Genomic DNA, 21,495 nt, shown 5'->3' with positions numbered 1-21,495 from the left:
TGCTTAATATTACATGAAATATTATTAAAATTAAAATAATTACAAGGGACCTAGCAAAATCAGCTGCTTATCGTTTGACAGCCGGGGTTGCCATTCTATGCTATATGTGGCTGTCAGTAACTGGTCTCATGACTGTTCGCCTGCGCCCGCGCACGGTGAGCTGCGCACACGCACACGTCCTGCGTTTACGCTGGAGCGCGCCGCATCCGCCGCGAGCCGCCAAACGCCCGCGTGGGCGTTTAGCGTAATCGGCTAACCGGCAATTAGTCTTCGTCTCCGTGGCAAGGCGGCCATTAATTCGTGGCAAACACTACCGCCGGATTTGTGGGGTGCCGCCGTAATGAGGCTTGGGAACGTTTGCTATCGATACCAGTGGTATTTCATTCGAGTGTTCCGGCTCGATTCGTAATAATGGCATTTCTGTTTTTGTGCCTTTTTCCAGGCAAGATATACTCGCTCTGTGCAATATTGTTGCCCTGCGCCTTGCATCCCATGGCCTCCACATGGGATGCATTTAGTTATCTGACAGTTAGGTATTAGCCGTTTGTACTTATGACAATATAATGTCGTCCCGAGGATTGCACTTGTTTCCCATGCCTTGCGTTGTGAAAAAAGCAATACGGTATTGGCTACGTCAAGTTACATGAACTCACGCGACTCTGGGATATCAGCCCGCCGCTCTACCAACTGAGCTACCGAGACTACCTAACCTGTTGATAGCGAATATTTTCTCCGTATCTTTCCGCCTTAGGGGGTCGCCGGCGGGTATCGAGTTCCAGTTTTCCTTTATTTCTAAGCATTGTGGTATCGTTTGCAAACGTTTCTGCTAAATACAAAATTAATTTACACTGTAATTCGTTTTCTGATTTTGTTTTCTTTTGCGGTGCAATAAAGAATACTTATTTACTTCCCCTTCCAGTCACCGCCTGGACTTGCGCCTGCGATCTTAATCCGTGCTGTCGGGTGTGGAATGTTGAATAAGCTTTCACATCACTTTTATTTACCACCCAGAAATTCAGCTTTCTTGAAAGTAAATATGATGGGTCAATTTCACCAAACGAGCATTTTTGTCTAATTCCCATGGAATTTTGAAATACCAACATTACACAAAAAAAAATATGCTGATAATTTGATAAAAAATATAATAAACATTAATTTTCTTATGGGGTAAAAATATTCATAAAACTATAAAAGTTATTTCAATTTAAAATTTTGGTCAGGGCACGGGAATTAGTGTGTCCATGGGAATTAGATTTTACTAGCACGGAAATTAGAACATGGCACAGGAATTGTTTTCTTAGCTTATTTTGGTAGTTAAAACTATTATTTATGTATATTTTAATCTACAATAATATACTTCAACCATACTGAAGCGGCATCGAACATATTTATCTACTTTAATTTTAGTTTCGGACGACAAATCTACGAAAGTATGATACACTAAAAACTACGTATTTGACTAATAGTTTCCTTGATTTTAATGGCAACTAATCTCTTTTTCTTAGTAAAATATATATATTTCAAAACAATACTTTGAGTAGTTGCGTAAACATGTCCGCCTTACATACAAAACTATTCATTAAAAAGTGTCATTATGTATCTGCATGTAGATAGGTACAAGGTGTATGATCTGCTTTATGGCCGTATAGGAAATGATACTAAGAAATAAATAGGGGCACAGAGAGAAGAAGTTATTGTGTAAGTTAATCTGAAGAAATCGAATATGCTGCCTTCATAAATTCATAACACAAACAATTGTTTAACCACATATGAGGTAAGGTGGGGTAAGACTATCACCGGGGTAAGACTATCACAGACAGACAGACATGACGAATCCATAAGGGTTCTGTTTTTTGCCATTTGGCTACGGAACCCTAATAAGGTATCTAATAGTATTACGGTTTTAATACCCCCCTGGCATTGTCTAAAATAACCGACTTGGTTTCACATTACATCTCAAAACTTTTTTTGTAGTAGAAGAACTGCGTTGCGAGACTTGCATCTTTTTATTTTTACATGTAATGTTTTTGATAGGATCCCATCTCTTTTTGTAGGCTGTCCTTCTTGTCAGGTAATCATACCCATACCATACTGATACTATGTATACACATATCATAACTATATACATCTTTATTCATACTCACATCGTACATCGTAGTGTACCTTTACTTTCCCTACTAATTGTAAGAACTAAAAGGTAAATTTGTTATCGCATATATTTCTATAGGATTACAAACTTATTTATGCAGTTATTAGATCTTTAGAACGCGACTAATATTGCAGTATTATTAGATTTGTATTGGCTTAAAAAGCTTAAACCTAATTACGTTTCAAATTTGGAACTTGTGGGTATGCTAGAAGTACCTTAGAATAATGATGATCGTGAGTGATTGTGTCAGTGACAAAACTAAGGGCTTTTTAAAGTGCATTAATTCTTAGATTACATGTTCAAATTAAATGTTATTTTGACCGTGCCACTTTGTTTTGCTCGACTTGGCGGCGGCACTGCCGTGTCCCCAGATCCTTTGTCCTTCCCCGGGCCTCAAACTATCTCCATGCCAAATATCATCAACATGATATTGGTTCAGCGGTTTAAGCGTGACGAGATAACAGACAGACAGACAGAGATACTTTCGCATTTATAATATAGTAAGAATAGGATATATTTAATTTTTCTTGTATTAGAAAAGCTAATTTATAACAACTAATCTATTAAACGAGCAATTCTTGTATATATTTCGGGGATCTCGGAAACGGCTCTAACGATTTCGATGAAATTTTATCATATATGAGGGTTTTCTGGGGTGAAAAATCTATCTAGGTAGGTGTTATCTCTGGAAAAACGCGCATTTTTGAGTTTTTAGGTAGTAGCTATATGTTTTCCAAGCAAAGCTCGGTCTCCCAGATATTTAAACTTTATACGGCATACGCTGTCAGCTGTCAAATTTACAAAAACAAAACATTGCAAATGTGATTCATTTTGTTTCATGTAACCTTAGGTACAGGTATTATAATATGTAATAATTCCAGAAATAGTTTTTTGTTTATATAATATTTTAATGTTATAATATGATCAATGAATACGGTAAGGTGGGGCAAGACTAACAGTACAAGGATTCCATACAAGTGATAGTCTTACCCCGGTGTCGTCTTACCCCACCTTACCTTACGTATTAAAATTGCCCGGGTTATTCGGGTCGATCCTGTATGTAAGTACTATAGTACTTATACTAAAAAACTATTCACAGATTTTTGTGCATTCTTTAAGATTTCCTTAAATGTAAAATAGAAAGATATACGTCGTATTATTATTACATATAATATATATTCAATGCCAATATATATAAGTAATAATAATATGACGTAAACATTGCCAATTAACTTACAGTGCCCCCAATAAAAGATTTGTTGACAATATATGTAATACTTTCTAATTCCCGTGCCACTTAATCAGCTGTTTTAGGTAAATTTGTTATGGGAATTAGGGCACGGAAATTAGAATTCGTAATAAAAAAATTCGCCAAAAATTTAAATCGTGTTTGACCAAACTGTTATGTTATCGCTTACATAAAGATACATAAAGGGCTCCTAAATATGACAATTGCTATTGAAAAGCTATGTGGAAAATAAAATTTATAAGGGGCATCGAAATTAGAAAAAAATTGTCGCCCACCCGGATTCCGAAATACTTACGCGATTTGCTCGAACACGCCGCGGCTTGACTTACATCCGCTTGCTTTGAGAGACAGCCGAATACTGCCAGTACAGGTGAGGCGGGACACGAGGCGGTTCAAATACAAACGTCGGCTGTCAGAGCCCTTTGAGTTTTGCCGACGAAATTTTACTCGCGCGCTCGGACACAATTTAGACATCGATCACGAGTTATTTACCACAATGAAGTTAATAGTATATGTGCTCAGTGATAGTAAATATCATCTAGTTTAAGTATTTGACACTAAATTAGTGATACTAATGTAGAATTTTTCGTAGGATTTTTCATTATGCTCAAAAGTAGATTCCGGACAGGGCACGGGAGTAGTAATTTGAGCCTTTAGGTATTTTTATGTGTACTCTAAAAACCAACTAATCAGTGAATTCATATGGAACTCGGTGTGAAAGTGTGACTTCTATATGTAAAAAAAAATTGGTAAGTATTGTCTGATGCTAACCCGCGATTTTCATCACGGACAGAAAAAAAATCGTGTTCAGAAATTGACCCTGATGGACAATTTTAAATTCATAAATTCAACGCGATTACCTACCTGATGTGCTGTAACCATACAGGCTTTTTAAAATGTTGAGCCATTACAATAAGACAATGGTTGTTGCGGCTGTTTTTGTTTGTAACTGTTTCGTTACACGTTCTGGGGGCCTAGTCAAGATGATAATCGCACATCGGGACGTGTATCGGAACGACAGATGCTATGAAAACTCACGTGAATAGGTATTTCCGTTATTATTTATGTTTTGATTCGCGTTTTGTAACAACAATAGTCATTTTGGCTAAGCCCTCTTATATTCATATCCCCTTATTCATAAAACTTTACAAGCCTCAGTTCTTACAAATGCCAAAATTACAGACGATTATAGTTAATTGAGACATAGAATGTAATACATGAATCTAAATACATAAAAACAAAAACATTTATTTCATAAATGCATTACACTGAACGAAAAATTATCTCAGTCGTCGTTATTCTTCTCAAAAAGCCAAACAAAACAGAGTTCCCGCAAGCTATTAACTCTGCACAGACTTTGGAGTGTCAGAGTGTCGGAGTGCCACCATAAATATATTATGCTACTTACTTACTCTTTGACCTTAAACGTCAAATTACTATGAAAACATGACGTTTGTAATGGTACGGCCATACTTTGTCACGTCAAGTCCGGTCCAAATTTAGCTTTACAATTACGTGCAAATTTCGGAAAATTTCCAAAAAGTTGGAATAGTTCACGGATTATTTCAGGAAAATTTCACAGGAAACATAGGAAACAACAAACAAAGATATATTATGAGAAGTTTTCGAATTTTATCTTTGTGGGAATTTCGCGTTTTTTTTAAACTATCCGACGGCACATGTTAGTTAGATGGACTGTCTAAAAACTGAAGTTAATTAAATCTGTTGGGGTCCGGGCGACCCGGAGGTCTGTGTAGCAGCCAGTGCAGGGTGTGCGCAAGCGCATCTGTGTCGTCGCAGGGCAGCTTGTGGCACGCGCGCCCACGACGTCCACTGCAAATAAAATAAATAAATACATGTCTTAACTCGAATGAAAAAGTGGCCAAGCTCCCCAGGGGGCGGACAACACCCTGCATGGCACTCTATGCTATCCCAATCTCAGTTTTAACGGCATGTTGTATGAAAACGCGCTCGTGTAGTAATTTCCCGCAGGCGGGTTTGCCTCTTTTTTAAATTATTATATAGTTGTATTGTTACAAGAGAAGCAATAAAAGTGTATTAAAACATTTACCTCTGTTGGCTGTGGTAGTTCTTTTCCGAATGTAGCTCACAGAGCAGGCGTCTTCGACACGGCTCACTGATGGCTGGTGGGGGGGTGGTTGCCGGTGGGGGGAGGGGGTCGAGCACCTCGTCCGAGCGGCGGAACAGGCGTGGAGGCAGGCTGCAACAAGTGACAATTTTTTTTTGTGACACACTTTTATTTCTGACTGTACATCTTCTTATTTGCTTGTCTATTAAGTAGTTTTCGAGACCTTTATATAAGAGCCTAAACTCGGTGTGTTTCTGTTTTTCTACCGAGGACTTTCGTTTGCTACCATCCGACTGCATACAGTTCAGCTCCATGGCAATAGGCCGAGTCAACAAGACTATATGCACGCAATGAGATTTTTAAGGTACTTTATGGTTCTTTGAAAGTACCTTAAACCTGAAGAAAGACTTTCCGTTGGTTGGTTTTATTTAGGTTGTTCCAAACACGCCTCATACTTAGGAATATCGTTGAAATTATAATAGGTCGTGTGTGACATCCAGATTGCAGCGTCCATAGACTACAGTCACTGCTTACCAAGTGGGCTGGAAATGAGAGTACAGTCTTAGATATAAGTCCAGCATCTGCTTTCTCGTTGTTCCGGAACGTCAGATGGCATTCGATACTCAAAAAATAGTTGTAATTTTATTATATGTGACACTTAGATTTGCAAGCGTCAATAGACTACGCGAGCCGTAGATATAAGTCCTGCATCCGGCTTTCTCGTTGTGCAATGTGCGCGTGCGCCGCTCAAACAGGATATCCTCCGTGCGCTATGCCTTCAAGATATTTCACTATAATACTACTATTGATACCTATATGCACAATATTGTTCTAAACTCTCTTCTCAAAATTCTAACATATGTTATGCGACTAGGTCTCAAGGGTTCTTTCACATGTCGGTATAATATATGTGGCATAATTTTAGTGACATTAAAATACTTGCTTGCTTGCAATAGGTACCTCTACTTGGATTTGGTCTGCTTATTGTAGGGTACAAATTATTCATGTTATCTGATTGTATCTTACTCGTGTATTCGACTTGTTCTTCAATTAAAAATATTGCATTTTTTCCCTTCATTATGTACCTACTTAGTAGGGTTATTGTAAGCGTAACTAATGCAATAATGTAATTATTTCAAATATTTTAACTTTCTAGATAAAAAAAGGTCAGAAAAACGGCGCCGTAGTGGTATTTAGACACAGACACGGCAAGTTGATTACTGAATCCAAATACTTGAACTGTTTCGTTTTATAACTAAAAAACAGCGTATTAGTTAACTGAGTATTTAGTATTTTTTGCCATTGTGATATCCGATCCACTTTTTCGTCTGACTTTTAGAGGGTTTCAACATTGTCCGATTCCATACCGGATGTCGGATGGACCTTGGAAAAACAGCCGCTAGAATGGGCCCTATGCCGTAAAGTCAGTTTATTTTTGTATTGAAACTTTATTTAGAACAATAATAAATTGAAGGGATGTTTACAAAAACAACATAACTGACTACACTGGTTGACACCTAAAACGATTAACAATAATGTTCTTAAAAAAGTGTCAACCGCTTTTAAGCTTTACTTCTTTGTGGTCGTATCTGACATCCGATATCGGACCGGACAGTGTGGCAACGCTCTTAACCGGTGCGGTGGCGTGAGGATTAACAAGTGAATGGACAATCAAAATTGCTAACAAAAGAACGAACTGTTTACGTAAAACGTTGTCTTATACGACTTTTATTCTCCGACTGTGAAAAATCTGATCGATCGAAAGGACGGTTTGTGTGTGTAAAAGGTTGCGGGTTCCGACGTTTGGCCGTGGAGAGTGGACGCGGATGTAGATGCGCACGCGATGGTATGGTTGCGTTTGCGTTTGTGTCATGCCGCCGCGCCGGTGTCATTATGCGTCACGTCTTGGTCACGTGCGTTACGTAAATTTGTAAGGAACATGGTCTAATAAAACATGGTCTTCTCTTCCCAGAGTGTCACTTGCCTACGTCACAATAACATTGCCACTTTATTTCAACATAACATGTTACATGGGTACATTATATCTATGGTTAATAAGTTAATTTATTTCTTTATAATTTAATAATTTTCATTTATATGTATTTTATCTTAAATTTTACAATAACACGTCATTTTTAATTATTCGTTAGCAATATCTTCCGATTCACGAAAGAAATTTCAGACGTTCGGGTAATTCTGTTTACACTACTGGCAACACAGGATAGCGCTGTCACATTTGACAATCCGCCATTTTGTCCCTGACCGACCGTCCTTGTCGAACGCGTGTTAATTGTTATTTCCTTCTCGCTCAGTGTCAGCAGTCGCAGTGTTTTCCAAACTTTTCACGTCGTAACATGGTATAATAATATACTCCGCCTGGTACTCTATTCCGAGATTCGCGAATGACCTAACTGGCACTTGCCTACGTCATCATGCTGTTTACAGGTTCTCAAACTTTAAAATGTGGGAGAATTTTAACCAACAGTGAAAATTATTTTAACGGCATTAATTTTAAGTTATTCATGTAGAAACATAGTAAAATAAAACAAATCTATACTGCACTTTTCACTCCTACTCTTACAGTTCCGAATAGAGCAGCCAACCATTTTCGTAACAAAACATTAATTACGAAGCTTACGACGTGAAAAGTTTGGAAAACACTGCGACTGCTGACACTGAGCGAGAAGGGAATAACAATTAACACGCGTTCGACAAGGACGGTCGGTCAGGGACAAAATGGCGGATTGTCAAATGTGAAAGCGCTATCCTGTGTTGCCAGTAGTTTAAACAGAATTACCCGAACGTCTGAAATTTCTTTCGTGAATCGGAAGATATTGCGAATGAATAATTAAAAATGACGTGTTATTGTAAAATTTAAGATAAAATACATATAAATGAAAATTATTAAATTATAAAGAAATAAATTAACTTATTAACCATAGATATAATGTACCCATGTAACATGTTATGTTGAAATAAAGTGGCAATGTTATTGTGACGTAGGCAAGTGACACTCTGGGAAGAGAAGACCATGTTTTATTAGACCATGCGTCGTAAGCTTCGTAATTAATGTTTTGTTACGAAAATGGTTGGCTGCTCTATTCGGAACTGTAAGAGTAGGAGTGAAAAGTGCAGTATAGATTTGTTTTATTTTACTATGTTTCTACATGAATAACTTAAAATTAATGCCGTTAAAATAATTTTCACTGTTGGTTAAAATTCTCCCACATTTTAAAGTTTGAGAACCTGTAAACAGCATGATGACGTAGGCAAGTGCCAGTTAGGTCATTCGCGAATCTCGGAATAGAGTACCAGGCGGAGTATATTATTATACCATGGTAAGGAAGATCGGGGTTCGGGTTGTGTGAGAAAAGAATACATTGTCAATTTTGATGACTCATTGATGAGTACTAAATGACATAAAGATAAGGTAATGAAATTGATTAAAGGCCGGGGATTTGTAATGACATGACGTCCACTTTGGCTTTTTAGCTTTTTACCGTTGCCTCAACCGTCATTCTCATTTCACACCGCCACGTTTGGAGATATTTTACACGTACTTACCTAAGTAAAGTCGCCTACAATAATATTGAAGATGTTACACAACGAAGGCCGCAAAAATATCTGACACGATGTTATTTAGTATAGAGCAATTATATAGAGCGTGTCACATTTTTACTGCCTTCGAAGAGTTAACATATTATTGCAGATGACTGTACCGCTTATGCGACAGCATCTTAAACGGAGCTGCGTCTACAGATTGATGAACAGGTGCACGGATTGTCGCTGTGAATCTATAACATGTGGTATACTGTGGTCATTGTTGGCCGATTCCAAACCCAATAGATGATCAACTCTACCTATACTAAGTCGATAATACTCATTATGTTCAGGTTTTCGCGCCAATTCTCCTGATTTCCGATCCCTGGCTCGATTTTCGGCCCGAAGAACGACCCGTCGCAGACTCGTAGTGGCATTAAATGATAAACTATACTTCTCGGCCTATTATTAATGACTTTAATAGAAAATAATCAATACTGCCGTCGATTGTCGTCGATAAGACTTACGGTTCAATGCCAGAAGCTCCCGGACCCATTGGCCTGATTACCGGTCCCATTCCCGGCCCGTGCCCCGGTCCGAGTCCCGGTCCGAGTCCCGGTCCGAGTCCCGGTCCGAGTCCCGGTCCGAGTCCCGGTCCGATTCCCGGCCCGTGCCCCGGTCCGAGTCCCGGTCCGAGTCCCGGTCCGCCGGAGCCGGTGCTGTGTATGGTGACGACGCTGGGAGTGAGGGCGGAGATGATGAGTCCCACGGGGATGAACGCCGTCAGGAGATGCAGGATACTCTTCCACGGATTTGCACTGAAAAATGAAACAGGATTTTACACAAATCGATCAATACCGCCAACTTCGAAATATCGAAAGCTTGAATAAGTACCTATTCGAGCGTTCGAGCTAGGGGCAGATATCGATTGTCGATTTTTCAATCAACACTAAATAAATGAGCTATGATTAGGAGTCATGTTGTGCCATGTATTACGAAATTAAAATATAAATAAATAAGCATAGGAAAAGCTTTACACAACTCGTTACAATACGTCGAAATATATCGTCTGAAATCTAGATACATCAAATCATGACATCAAGGTACCTAAATAAAAACAAATAAATCACCTGATACTCAAGATTGCGTATTTTAACCGCCGTATTTAGAAGACAAATTCCTTGTCCATCATTCGAGCGGCGAGTCAAGTGGTTAGATAATGCATACCATTCGATCGTCGACAATGAACCTTATTTCAAAGATATAAGGTCCACCTAATAAGGTCAGTTAGTAGTTCTATTAGTACATAGGTCACGGTTATTTATGCACGCCTAAAATGGCTACTTGTCCAACATGTCTGTAGGCGTATTACATTATTCATCGGCATTTATTACATCCGTCTATTAGGCAATTAATGAAACTTTGAATTATTTTAAGTACCTTACCTATGCTATGAGTACAAGCGGAGATTGAGTCGTATTAATGATTAATCTACTTTCTTTAGCCTTTTGCCATTTAAAATATTCGATTCCGCTCTACCTAATTAACTATGTAACTAGGAGTATCTGATGGCTATTTGGCTAATAGGTTTCGTGTGGGTTTCGTATAGTGTATTCCAATTTAACAAATTTGTTGTAATGGAAAAAGATTATATTTTGAAAAGCTCAGCAGCATCTTATCTGGGGGCACGGTAGTGCCCCCGCCAAATCGAGCAAAACAAAGATTACACTTTCAGGATGGTATAGGAGTAAAAAGCAACGAAAACCTTTATTACATTGTAACGATATTTCTTTCTTTTACATTTAAATACAACATTTAATTTAGTTAGATGAATAAAGCCATGACGCAATTACGAAATCTCTTGACAATCACGACCTACATACTATCTCTGACCTTTCTTCTACAATACAGCATTTTTAGATTCTTTGGATACCTGTGGCATGTACTTAGCTGTTTTCCGGACTACGGCAGACCGTTCGGACCACACTGAATAGAAATGGGCCTCTAACTCGGACACACCTTTCCGACGCTAATATGTAATCACTATTTTATTCTGATTGGAAAAGGGCCTCTGAGACGGGTGTGTCTCGCGGCATATTACCTAGCTGTCTCTTTAGGACTATGACAGACTGGTTAGAGCCCTCTCTGACATACCGGAAAATAAAATAACAAGTATGTATGTATCATACCCGAGGCCTACTCGTAATACATATTAGAACAAATTAAATTATTTTAAGAAAATATTTTAATTTGTTGTTATTTCAAGTAGAAACACTACTATATAAATTATAAACTGAAATAAATGTCATACACTAAGAAAAAGTGACCCAAGCCTCCACTCGCGTCGCGTATACTCGTATGCTTGTCTCTGAATGCTGCAATAGGCAGAGATGCCTTGTCCTGCACAAAGCATTAATAACTGTAAGATACTGCCCGGAAAAGAAACGTCTTCTAAATGAGGCAAACCTTCCGGATGCTACGACAGACCGGACCGGGGCAGGGCCTTGTCCAATAATACCGGAACAATTAATAATAACTGGTTGGAAATTAAGGGACTCAGACAAATCCGCGGTTAAATGCTGTCTCTTCCGGACTACGACAGACTGGGTGGAACCATGTCCGGCATACCGGCACAATGATTCATAACATCGCGGTGGAAAAAGGAGGGCCTGTTTTAACTTAATGAAAGAGAAAGCGATTTAAAGCACCTATATTTCGTAAAAATTGCTGGCAAAAGAACTTATTTCATATCAGCCGTAAGAGTTGGCAACATTTAAAAGGTTTTTATTAATTAATAGATAGCGCCAGCATAGGTTTTACCTGTCTCTAGTTTTGTTCTATGAGATTTGGCTTAAAAGGCTAGCATCCAGGCCGTAAAAAATGTAAGTGGCGCCATCTGTATAGTACTTCGACCTACTTTGACCGACCAACTCCATTCATCTCACCGTTTCTTAACAAGGGTTTCCTTCTCGTCGTGGAACGTCAGCCCGAACTGCTCGTCGTCATCGATGCTCGGCTTGTCCTTGAACGCATCAGGTTTCTTGTACAGCCCGCCAGCTGGCACCTGCACATTACATAATCCTAACTAGAGTCCATCATTACTTTAAACAAACCTGCCACCCGATCGCTTTTCATTTTCTATGTGTTCACAGAGCGCGGGAATGTAGGATGATAGCTATATTGCACACCTCAAGTCTATAAGAAATAGTTTCAAAAAATTCGCAGCTTCGTATTGGATTTGAAGGCATCTTTATGCTTTATGTGAGCTGCAAAAGTGGTTGTCGTTGGTCCTATTGTTACCTGCGCGGGCACGGGAACTGTGGGCCGCGACTCCAGCTCGTTCGGCCGCCATCTTGGCTTGGCCCTCGTCAAGATGGCGTCCTGGAACTTGTAGGGGAACCTCTCCAGCGGCGGTTTCACCTTGGTGGATTTGAAGGCGTCTTTATTTGAGCTGCAAATTTAAACAAATACGAATCTAAAAGTCCCTAACTCTATTAGCATTCAAGTAACACACTGTTTCAAAACCATCATGTCTTCTACGGATAAAAGCTTTCTCGGATTAAAAATTAAGCAGTAGTGCTGATCATTTAAGGCTTTCACTTCAGATCAGTATTTGCTGTTATCTGTTACATCGCTAATTACTAAAACTTACCCGATAAAAGCAGAAGGCGGCTTCTTCAGCGGCGAAAACCCGTCCACCGTCGGCTTCGTCGGCAGCGAAACAATTCCAAAATCATCTTCATCAAAAAAGTCCTGGAAGTGGACACTTGGCTTGAACTCTTTGCTGTCATTCCCTGGCTTTTCTATCACTGGCTCTTCCTTCGACTCTGTCTTGTTGCTGTCATTGTTTAATGTTTCAGCTAGGGAAGTGGCTGTCTTGACAGAGTCGGTTTGGTTGGCATGGTCGCTGGAGTTATTGGAGATAGGGTAGAGAGTGGTGACGTTGTCGGGTTCCTCCTGTGTTTCTGTGACGCCGTAGCATGATATACTAGAGAGCAGCAACGTCCATATTATTAACTGGAACAATAAGGTTGGCATCATGTTGAAAACGTTATGTTAGTAGGTTATACTTATAATATAGGTACTTTAATTAGTGTTTTTTTCTTCATTGACCTAAGCTTTTCATTTAGGTACCTAATAAGAAGTACCTATAGTTTGGGGAAAGGTAGGAGACATCATAGGGTACGTACGGCTACGTGGTGTAAATTTCAAAGTACCTAATGGTTACAAAAGTTACAAAAGTCAAGTCGTGCGTCAAAGGCAAGTGAAACCGTAGTAACTGGCATCGTAGAGGCAATGCGCGAGGTAGTGACCGCAAACCAGTAGAGGCAGCAAGCAGCAAGGGAGCCCCAACACAATACGGTGAACTACGATCCGGTCAAGATCGCAGGGAACCGTTAGTTGAGTTCAGAGCAGAAGACCTTATTGCCAACATCGAAAAATCGAACATCATTATCGGCCTCTCTATTGCTCTTACATGAGGGAGGCAGGAGGGAATCTTACTGTGCTCATTGCCTTTTGATCAAACTTGGGTCTCCGTCGTCGCTTTGCCACCCTGTAGTTATTATTTAAGCTCGTATATGTGGAATCTTTATGTGTTATAATGTTGTGGCATAACCAAATGGGCCCTAAAGAAGACCAGCCCTGGCTTCAAAGCTAACATTATGCTGAGTTGGCTCAATTGATGCACACCTGTTTTTTTGTCTGCTATTGTTCGGACATGTTTTGTGATCGTCACGAGTACCTAATTGTATTTTATCTTTATCTTTTTAGTTAAGCCACTATTAACTTATAGGGTAACGGCACCAGTGGCCAGCCAGGTACCAGTGGTCAGCCTTTTGAGTCGTTTATTGGTCATAAATATCTGGTATATTCATTTAAACAAATCGCGAGTACTCAAATAGGAGCTTTGATTCCTTATTGGTTAATACGTCACACGACAGGTGCGGTGAGGGAACGGGGGGAAGAAATATACTCGTTCATACAGGTGCTGTTTGTCGACGAGTGCAATAGTGTCATGTCCGCCATATTTTTTACTGCACGTGGTGTTCTCATAACAGGCAAGAAAAACTATGTTTTAATGTTAAAAGTTATTGTTTTTGTTAATGATTGGTTTATTTATTAATTTATCTATTAAATTGCATTATATTTGAATGAAAATATCAATATTTCACTTATAAATTGAGGGGGCTGGCCACTGGATAACACTTTTTTCCAAAGAATCCAGTGCCCAGCCCCCCACGGCTGACCTTTGGGTTATTCGTTTATTTTATTATTTTCGAGCCAATGCGACCGTTAGGACCGTTAAATTTACATTTTCAAATTTAGTTAGGCATGCCCTAGTCAATTTAAAGTAAAATCCAGTAGTCAGCCGCATTTGAAATAACGTTTTAATGCGGCTGAGCACTGGGTTTCGCGGATCCAGTACTCAGCCATCGACCTTGCTTGGTACGTCGCTGCCAAAAATATGTCCACATTTTTAAACCCTATCTCATTGAAATAAGATTCAAAAGTGTATACATATTTTTGACGTTAACTATACCTACATAACTATCATTTTACTTTTTCCTGGTCGGTATATGACTTTGTTTATTAATGATAATTAGATCTGCATAGACTCAATTAATTATTTTTTACCGAATACCTACTAGGAACATAATTGTATATTACTTGATTTACCTCATTAATTTTTGATGGATTAATTATTAGAAAATAAATATTGCGGTTCTTAGTTTGCAAGAATAGTGTTAGTTAATTAAGTACCTATGGCCAACAAATTTCATGTCATAAGAATTGTATGTACCTATAAGATTTTTTTTTATTAAATAAGTAAACAAAAGTAGGTAAATAATACATAGTATATGCAAAAAAAATAAACTAAAATTAAAAACTACAACTAACTACAATAACAATAACTAAAATACTAATAAAAAATAGATAAGTATTTGTATAACATCGTAGATTTTGATATATGCAAAAAATTATAAACTAAAATTAAAAACTACATCTAACTACAATAACGATAACAAAAATTATAAAGAAAAAATAAATATTATAATATCGTTGATTTTGATATAAATATTAGTGGTTTTGATCTAATTATTATGAATAGTTTATATAGGCTGAGTACTGGGTACACAGAGGCTGCTTACTGGATTTTGGAGGCTGACTACTGGAGAAAAGTGCCACTTTTTGTTTAAAATTAATTAGAAATATTATAAAGAGGATTGTTATTATTTTAAATATTTTGTTTTAAAACTATGATAAACAATTGATCTAACCATGTCATTTGTTTAATTATCCGACTAATCCTGTAGAAATACCGAACGTTCAAACTTAAAAAAGTCGTTATAAGGCTGACTACTGGTGCCTTTACCCTACCTGTATCAAAAGTTGCGCGCGCGCTGTAGATACTGATTTGGGTGAAAGTGGTTGCGTCACAGCGCATGCGCGGCGCGAGCCCACTATACGACCCGACACGATAACCTTTTTAATCTCCCCAAAATTTCTTAGTTCAAAATATCAAGTGAAGAAAAATTTATACAAAAGCTAAAAATATGAAAATTGCTTTTCATCGATTACTTTTTTTTTGTTAAAACTTATTCTTAGAAATTCAATCCACGGCCCCAGGCCACACCACCATCTCGCTCAGCGCTTACGCTCAGCTGCGTCTGTTTTCGTCTGCGTAGGGTGATGATGATGATCTTGATGATAATTAATAAAAACTATCCTATCTAGTTTCTAACAGACAGAGTTATTACTTTCGCATTTATAGGTAACGTTTTAGTAGGTAGGTTAATAATAGTATATTTGTATGTCTTTCCCATCACGGAACAATGGTGTTCCGGACCTTTGGAAGGCGCGCGCGGAGCTGAAGCCAAAAACCCTGACAACCCTGAACTACAAACACCAACTCCCCCCTCTAACATCCCGGTACACCCCGTTCGTAACACCAACTCTCCCCATTCATGACCCAACTGTCCCCGTTGTCCTCCCAACTCACTCCTCAATACATACCTACTCACCCCATAAAAACCCTCAAATGCGGTTCAATCGTTATTCTATGTTAAAACCATTATAAATAAGGAAAATGTAACTTATGTTTTTCTGTTTTCAATAAGCCTCGTAAGTATATAAACCGAAAGTATATATCCGAAAGGTTGAATAATACTTAGGTACTTTGGCAAATTTCACATAAAACCGAAGTTAAATTCAAACAAAAATCCGCCGCTTTCGAGCATCAACTTTGACAGTGAATGTGTGTTTTAAAATTGTATGATTTGGCAACTTAGAGTTGCCAATAAAAATTACTTTAAGAGCAACCTGTGCCCGAAAATTAAAGTAGCTAGTAAAAAAATGAAATTCTAGATTCGCATCCCTACTCCCCCCGAAATTCCTACTAACCCCATTTTACGGTACCTAAATATATTTATTATTATTTTGATGAGGCAATGGAAACAAGTCAAGTAAAGGTTATCGGAATTGAACAGATCGTGGGCAACTCTCGGACGGACATTCTTCCCTGGTTTTTGAACCGGTATCGGTATGCCTGCCAGATATTTACCACATAAGTACTAGTGCAATTATTACAGGTGTCTTATTGTGTTTTTTTTTTAACGGAAAGCTCATACTTAAGTGACTTTATGGTTTGTAAGTCTGTTATTTACGTCGCGAGAGATTTAATGAGAAATAAAAACGTACCTATTTATTCAAAGTGTTTCTTTTTTCTTTCTTGGGGGTCATCCATTAATTACGTCACACGTTTAAGGAGAGGGAGGGGGTCACAAATATTGTGATGTCAATGTCACTTTAACTTCATCAGTAACTGGAAATTAATTTATATTTTTTTATTCGTTGTACAGTTAGATAATGAGATTTTGGATGTAACTTTCGTTGTGTTATAAAATTACTAATATTTATATATCAAAAATATTTTTTTATTAAAAAAATAATGCAGAGTTAATATTGTCGATTTCGTTGAAAACAAAATTGCCTAAAATGTGATGTCACGCCAGGGGGGGAGGGGTTTGCAAAATGTGACCAAGTGTGACAAGAAGGGGGGAGGGGTAAAAAAACCTAGAAATTCGTGTGACGTAATTAATGGATGATCCCTTGAATGATTTGAAGTTTTTTCTTAGATGTGTGATGTGACTTGTTTATATAGTACCTATATCTAAGAGAGAAAATATTCATAATTGTTAAATAGGAGCTTGCCTCAGCATAATGTTGCAGTGTAGTTACCTACTTACTACACCGCTGGTTTCAGGCAGATCCTTGATACTTTTTTAACCGACTTCAAAAAAGGTGGCAGCGACGTCAAACGTTTCAGTTGCTAGCATATAAAACGGGATAATATTTTATTTTATCCTTTTTGAAGTCGATTTAAAATTTTAGTTCGTTTTAAGTTAGTCGGTTTAAGATTAATTTTAAGGAATACTATTAATAGCAATGTCTATGTAAGTATTGTAGGTAGTAGGTACAGTGTACAGGAGGCCTAAACAACAGACAATCGTTTATAGAAAACACCAATTATGTTTGGAAATGACGAAGTAATATTTCGTCGCTATTTCATATCCTGATTCATTTTCTTTTTCTCAGCTATACCCTGAAAAAACTACTCACGCTTAAGGAACCTTTTATTTTCGACGGGTATATGCACAATATTAAGAACAAAGCTAGGAAACGCTCATGAATGTAAAAAGAGACAACCTTTGCCTACAGACGTATTCCCGACGCGGTTCCTTTGATTCACATAAAGTTTTAAGTCATAAATGTCATAATGTACTGTTTGTCATAGTATAACTATATAAAACCGTTAACTTTTCAGGATTTTCGTAAGGTTATCCTAAAGGTAGGTTCTGGTTGTTTAATGGCAATCCTGAAAAGTGACGCGTTTCTGAACCAAATAAATTATAACTAACGAAAATGCGGGCAATAAAACTTTTTGGGAAACAATAAAGACCCATTTCCAACTTTCACTTTAATTTGCAAAATCTGCCTCTTCCTAAGACAGATAGACACAAATTCATTTATCATATACGCCCCCCCCCCCCCTATTTGCTACGCTGCAGTAGGCTACATGTGCCGTACTCAGCTAGTAATAAAAACATGTAGTTTATAGGTATAGATGTAGATATTCCTAGGTTTAAGTACTAATACATAATTTAGAATTATTTTTACTAACCAAGATATGAGTGTAACTTACTCGAAATAAATGATTTTATTATTATTATACAGGGTGGATTTTCTTTTTGGGTCAGTGAGGGCAGCTACCAGATCCCGTGCTGCTACGAGAAAACGGTCTAAGAAGACCTTCCCTCGATTTCAAATTAATGAAGATTGGCTTTTACAGATTTTGGAAAAAACATACAGGGTGCGAGAAAAAGGTCATTTTTGACAAACTTTTTTTTTGATGCCAATCGATCCCATTCCTATTAAGGATCAAAAGCTTGTATGGAACCAAAAAAAAAATTCCGGCTAGAAAAGCCACAAATCGAGGAAAACTTTTCCCATACAATTTGTATGAAGATGAAAACTTTTATTTTTCACATGCTATTTTTGTACGCCAATCGATTCCATTCCTATCCAGTATCAATAGTTTCTTTGGGGTCAACTTACGGTAATGTACTAAAAAGCCACGAATTAAAGAAAACTTTTTCCATACATTTACTATGGAGAAAACGTGAAATTTAATTCACATTTTTCTATCTGGCCAATCAGTCCTGTTACATTTAAGGACCATAATACTGTATGAAGACATTGATGTAGGACTGATGGGCGAGATAGAAAACTGAGAATAACATTTCACATTTTCCCCATAGTAAATGTATGGAAAAAGTTTTTATTAATTTGTGGCTTTTAGTACATTACCGTAAGTTGACCCCTAGGAAACTATTGATACTGGATAGGAATGGAATCGATTGGCATACAAAAACAGCATGTGAAAAATAAAAGTTTTCATTTTCATACAAATTGTATGGGAAAAGTTTTCCTCGATTTGTGGCTTTTCTAGCCGGAATTTTTTTTTGGTTCCATACAAGCTTTTGATCCTTAATAGGAATGGGATCGATTGGCATCAAAAAAAAAGTTTGTCAAAAATGACCTTTTTCTCGCACCCTGAATGTTTTTTCCAAAATCTGTAAAAGCCAATCTTCATTAATTTGAAATCGAGGGAAGATCTTTTTAGACCGTTTTCTCGTAGCAGCACGGGATCTGGTAGCTGCCCTCACTGACCCAAAAAGAAAATCCACCCTGTATAGTTTCCAACTTTTTCTCTGTCTGCTCCATTTTTATTACCTAGTCACCCCACATAGAATAGCTTGGTCTGAAGCGTCATGGTATACTCGACGTCACCTGTTACCTCACCTCCATAATGATTTTACCGAAACTTTCCATAAACGGTCGTATCGACGAAAATGATGAGTAATGATGACGGCGCCGGTCCCATGATGAGGCGTGACGTGATATCGGAGTGAGAGCGGCACGAGCCGAGCCGTGAGAACGCCGCCGTGATGTAAAGAGGAAAGGGGCGACCGCTTCTCCATACAAACGTAGTCCCCATTTTCCTCTCTGTATATTAACATTATTGAAAATATTTTTTCACCTCAGCAGCTCGAACAAGGGTACTTTGCTACTTAAAAACAGTGAGCAAAATCGCATTTTGCTCACTGAGTGAGACAAAATGAGCAAAATGCGATTTTGCTCACTGTTTTTAAGTAGCAAAATAAAGTACCCTTGTTCGAGCTGCTGAGGTGAAAACTTAATTGTTGGTATATCTTAAGAAAACATGAGTGAATAGAGGTAAGTGATGAAGAAGGAATACATTTTTCGGGTTCTCTAATATGTTCTCACTGCTGAGGTGAAAAGTTTTGTGAACTACACGAGATCAAAGTTATTTACATCTCGAGTGCGCTTTTGAGCCCCTTACTACGCTCAAAATTCTAAATTAGATTCACTCGCTACGCTCGTAGTATAGAATCTTTCGCTTGCACGGGGCTCAAAATAAGCACTCGAAGAAATATCAAACTTTGATCTCTTGTTGTACAAATAACTATTACACAATTCATATAACTACTCGTACAGCTATGCCCCTTCGTTCGTTTTTGTTTGTGGAATTTGTATTTCACTCCTAACTTATAATAGGTAATCAAGAATTTCAAACAGTTGCTAAAATAAAATTGTGGTAGTTGAGTTGCAATATTTTAGGTTATTGTTGAACTGTTCAACGGTTGTCTGTAAAGCAAAAATGATTGATGATCGAACATATGTACCTAGTTACAAACCGGAAAAAATGTGTGACAACTTGACAAGTAAACAATAAAAATAGCAACTAAAATCTCCCTCTCGTTTAAAATGGGCTGCAATTTTCACACTGTTGCGGTAGGGTATATAAAAACCTTGGTAATTGAGTAAAGATATAATTTAATAATATAAATGAATATATGTAATTATAAAATGACGCAGTATTCCACTATTGAATAAATTTAATTAATTACTGAATGCGAGTTAAGGATAACAAAAATTTTCCTATAAAGAAGGTGCATGTAAAAACAACATTACATATTAAAATAAATAATAATGTAAAGCAAAAGCTAACGTAATTTAAACAAAACATATTTGTCTCTATTTTACGTACTAGTGAAAACATGCATTAGACAGGGTAGCCTAGCTCACAGTTGCGTTGCTCCGTTCACCGTTGACCACAAGAATCGCAAGATAACAAATGTACGCCAATGAGGAAATACTCAACCAAAAACTGTTTAAAGTCGTACATGCACATTGCATTACCAGTCGTGACCCCATGCAATGTAGACTAATATCTGTAGTGCAACGAAGGCTAATATCTCTAGTGCAATGAAGACTAATATCTCTAGTGTTGTCAAAATGCTGGCAGTAACAGTGCTGGTGCTGGGAACTTCATTAATTTCATTATACTGTGTCGGGGCCGCCCGCGAGCGCAGCGCCTGCGCACGACACCAGCGACCGAAGATATCGATGAATGGACTCCAAGACAAATCAGGAAAGTACTTGAAATCATACGGGGACAACGTTACTTTGTATTGTTCATCTCACACTACACTTGTTATAAAAGAAAACGGTGTTCCTCAACTAATCAACCAGCTTAATACAACTACCGTACAATTATATAAAGAAAAGCCGAATATAGGCGTTTACAAATATAGCTGCTCGGACAATGATTGCAACGACTCCGTGTTCGTTTCCATCAGGCCCGCAATGTCCGTAAAATCACAGAAAGTCTATCATAAACTAAATCTAGAATATAATTTGCTTAAATATTTTGTACCACTCGGAGCAGACTACGAAGTATTTTGTAGCGGCGGTAACGATAAACCCCTCCGTATTTTACTGAACAACTACGGACGGCTACAAACCCAGGTCGTGAACGGAACGACAGTGAAGTATACTACGAAGGCGGACAAAAATGAAGATACAAGCTATTTCTGCAGA

General features: G+C 37.9%; 1 protein-coding gene across 1 annotated transcript in view; it reads right to left on the bottom strand.

The window, feature by feature from the left end:
- Positions 1–9,679: 9,679 nt before the first annotated feature.
- Positions 9,680–21,495, bottom strand: part of LOC134653741 (uncharacterized) — a gene marked incomplete at its 3' end in the record, with an annotated part of 13,020 nt that continues 1,204 nt past the window's right edge. The window contains exons 2-5 of the mRNA XM_063509136.1: positions 12,680–13,044; positions 12,328–12,478; positions 11,973–12,091; positions 9,680–9,845 (exon numbers count right to left, since the gene is read on the bottom strand). Of these exons, the coding sequence (XP_063365206.1) occupies positions 9,680–9,845; positions 11,973–12,091; positions 12,328–12,478; positions 12,680–13,044 (801 nt within the window). The remainder of the gene's footprint in view (positions 9,846–11,972; positions 12,092–12,327; positions 12,479–12,679; positions 13,045–21,495) is intronic.

This window comes from Cydia amplana, chromosome 13, assembly GCF_948474715.1.
Source record: "Cydia amplana chromosome 13, ilCydAmpl1.1, whole genome shotgun sequence".
In the NCBI taxonomy this organism is placed as follows: domain Eukaryota; kingdom Metazoa; phylum Arthropoda; class Insecta; order Lepidoptera; family Tortricidae; genus Cydia; species Cydia amplana.
Note: the sequence above shows the minus strand (reverse complement) of the source record. Positions and strands in the feature narration are given on the sequence as shown.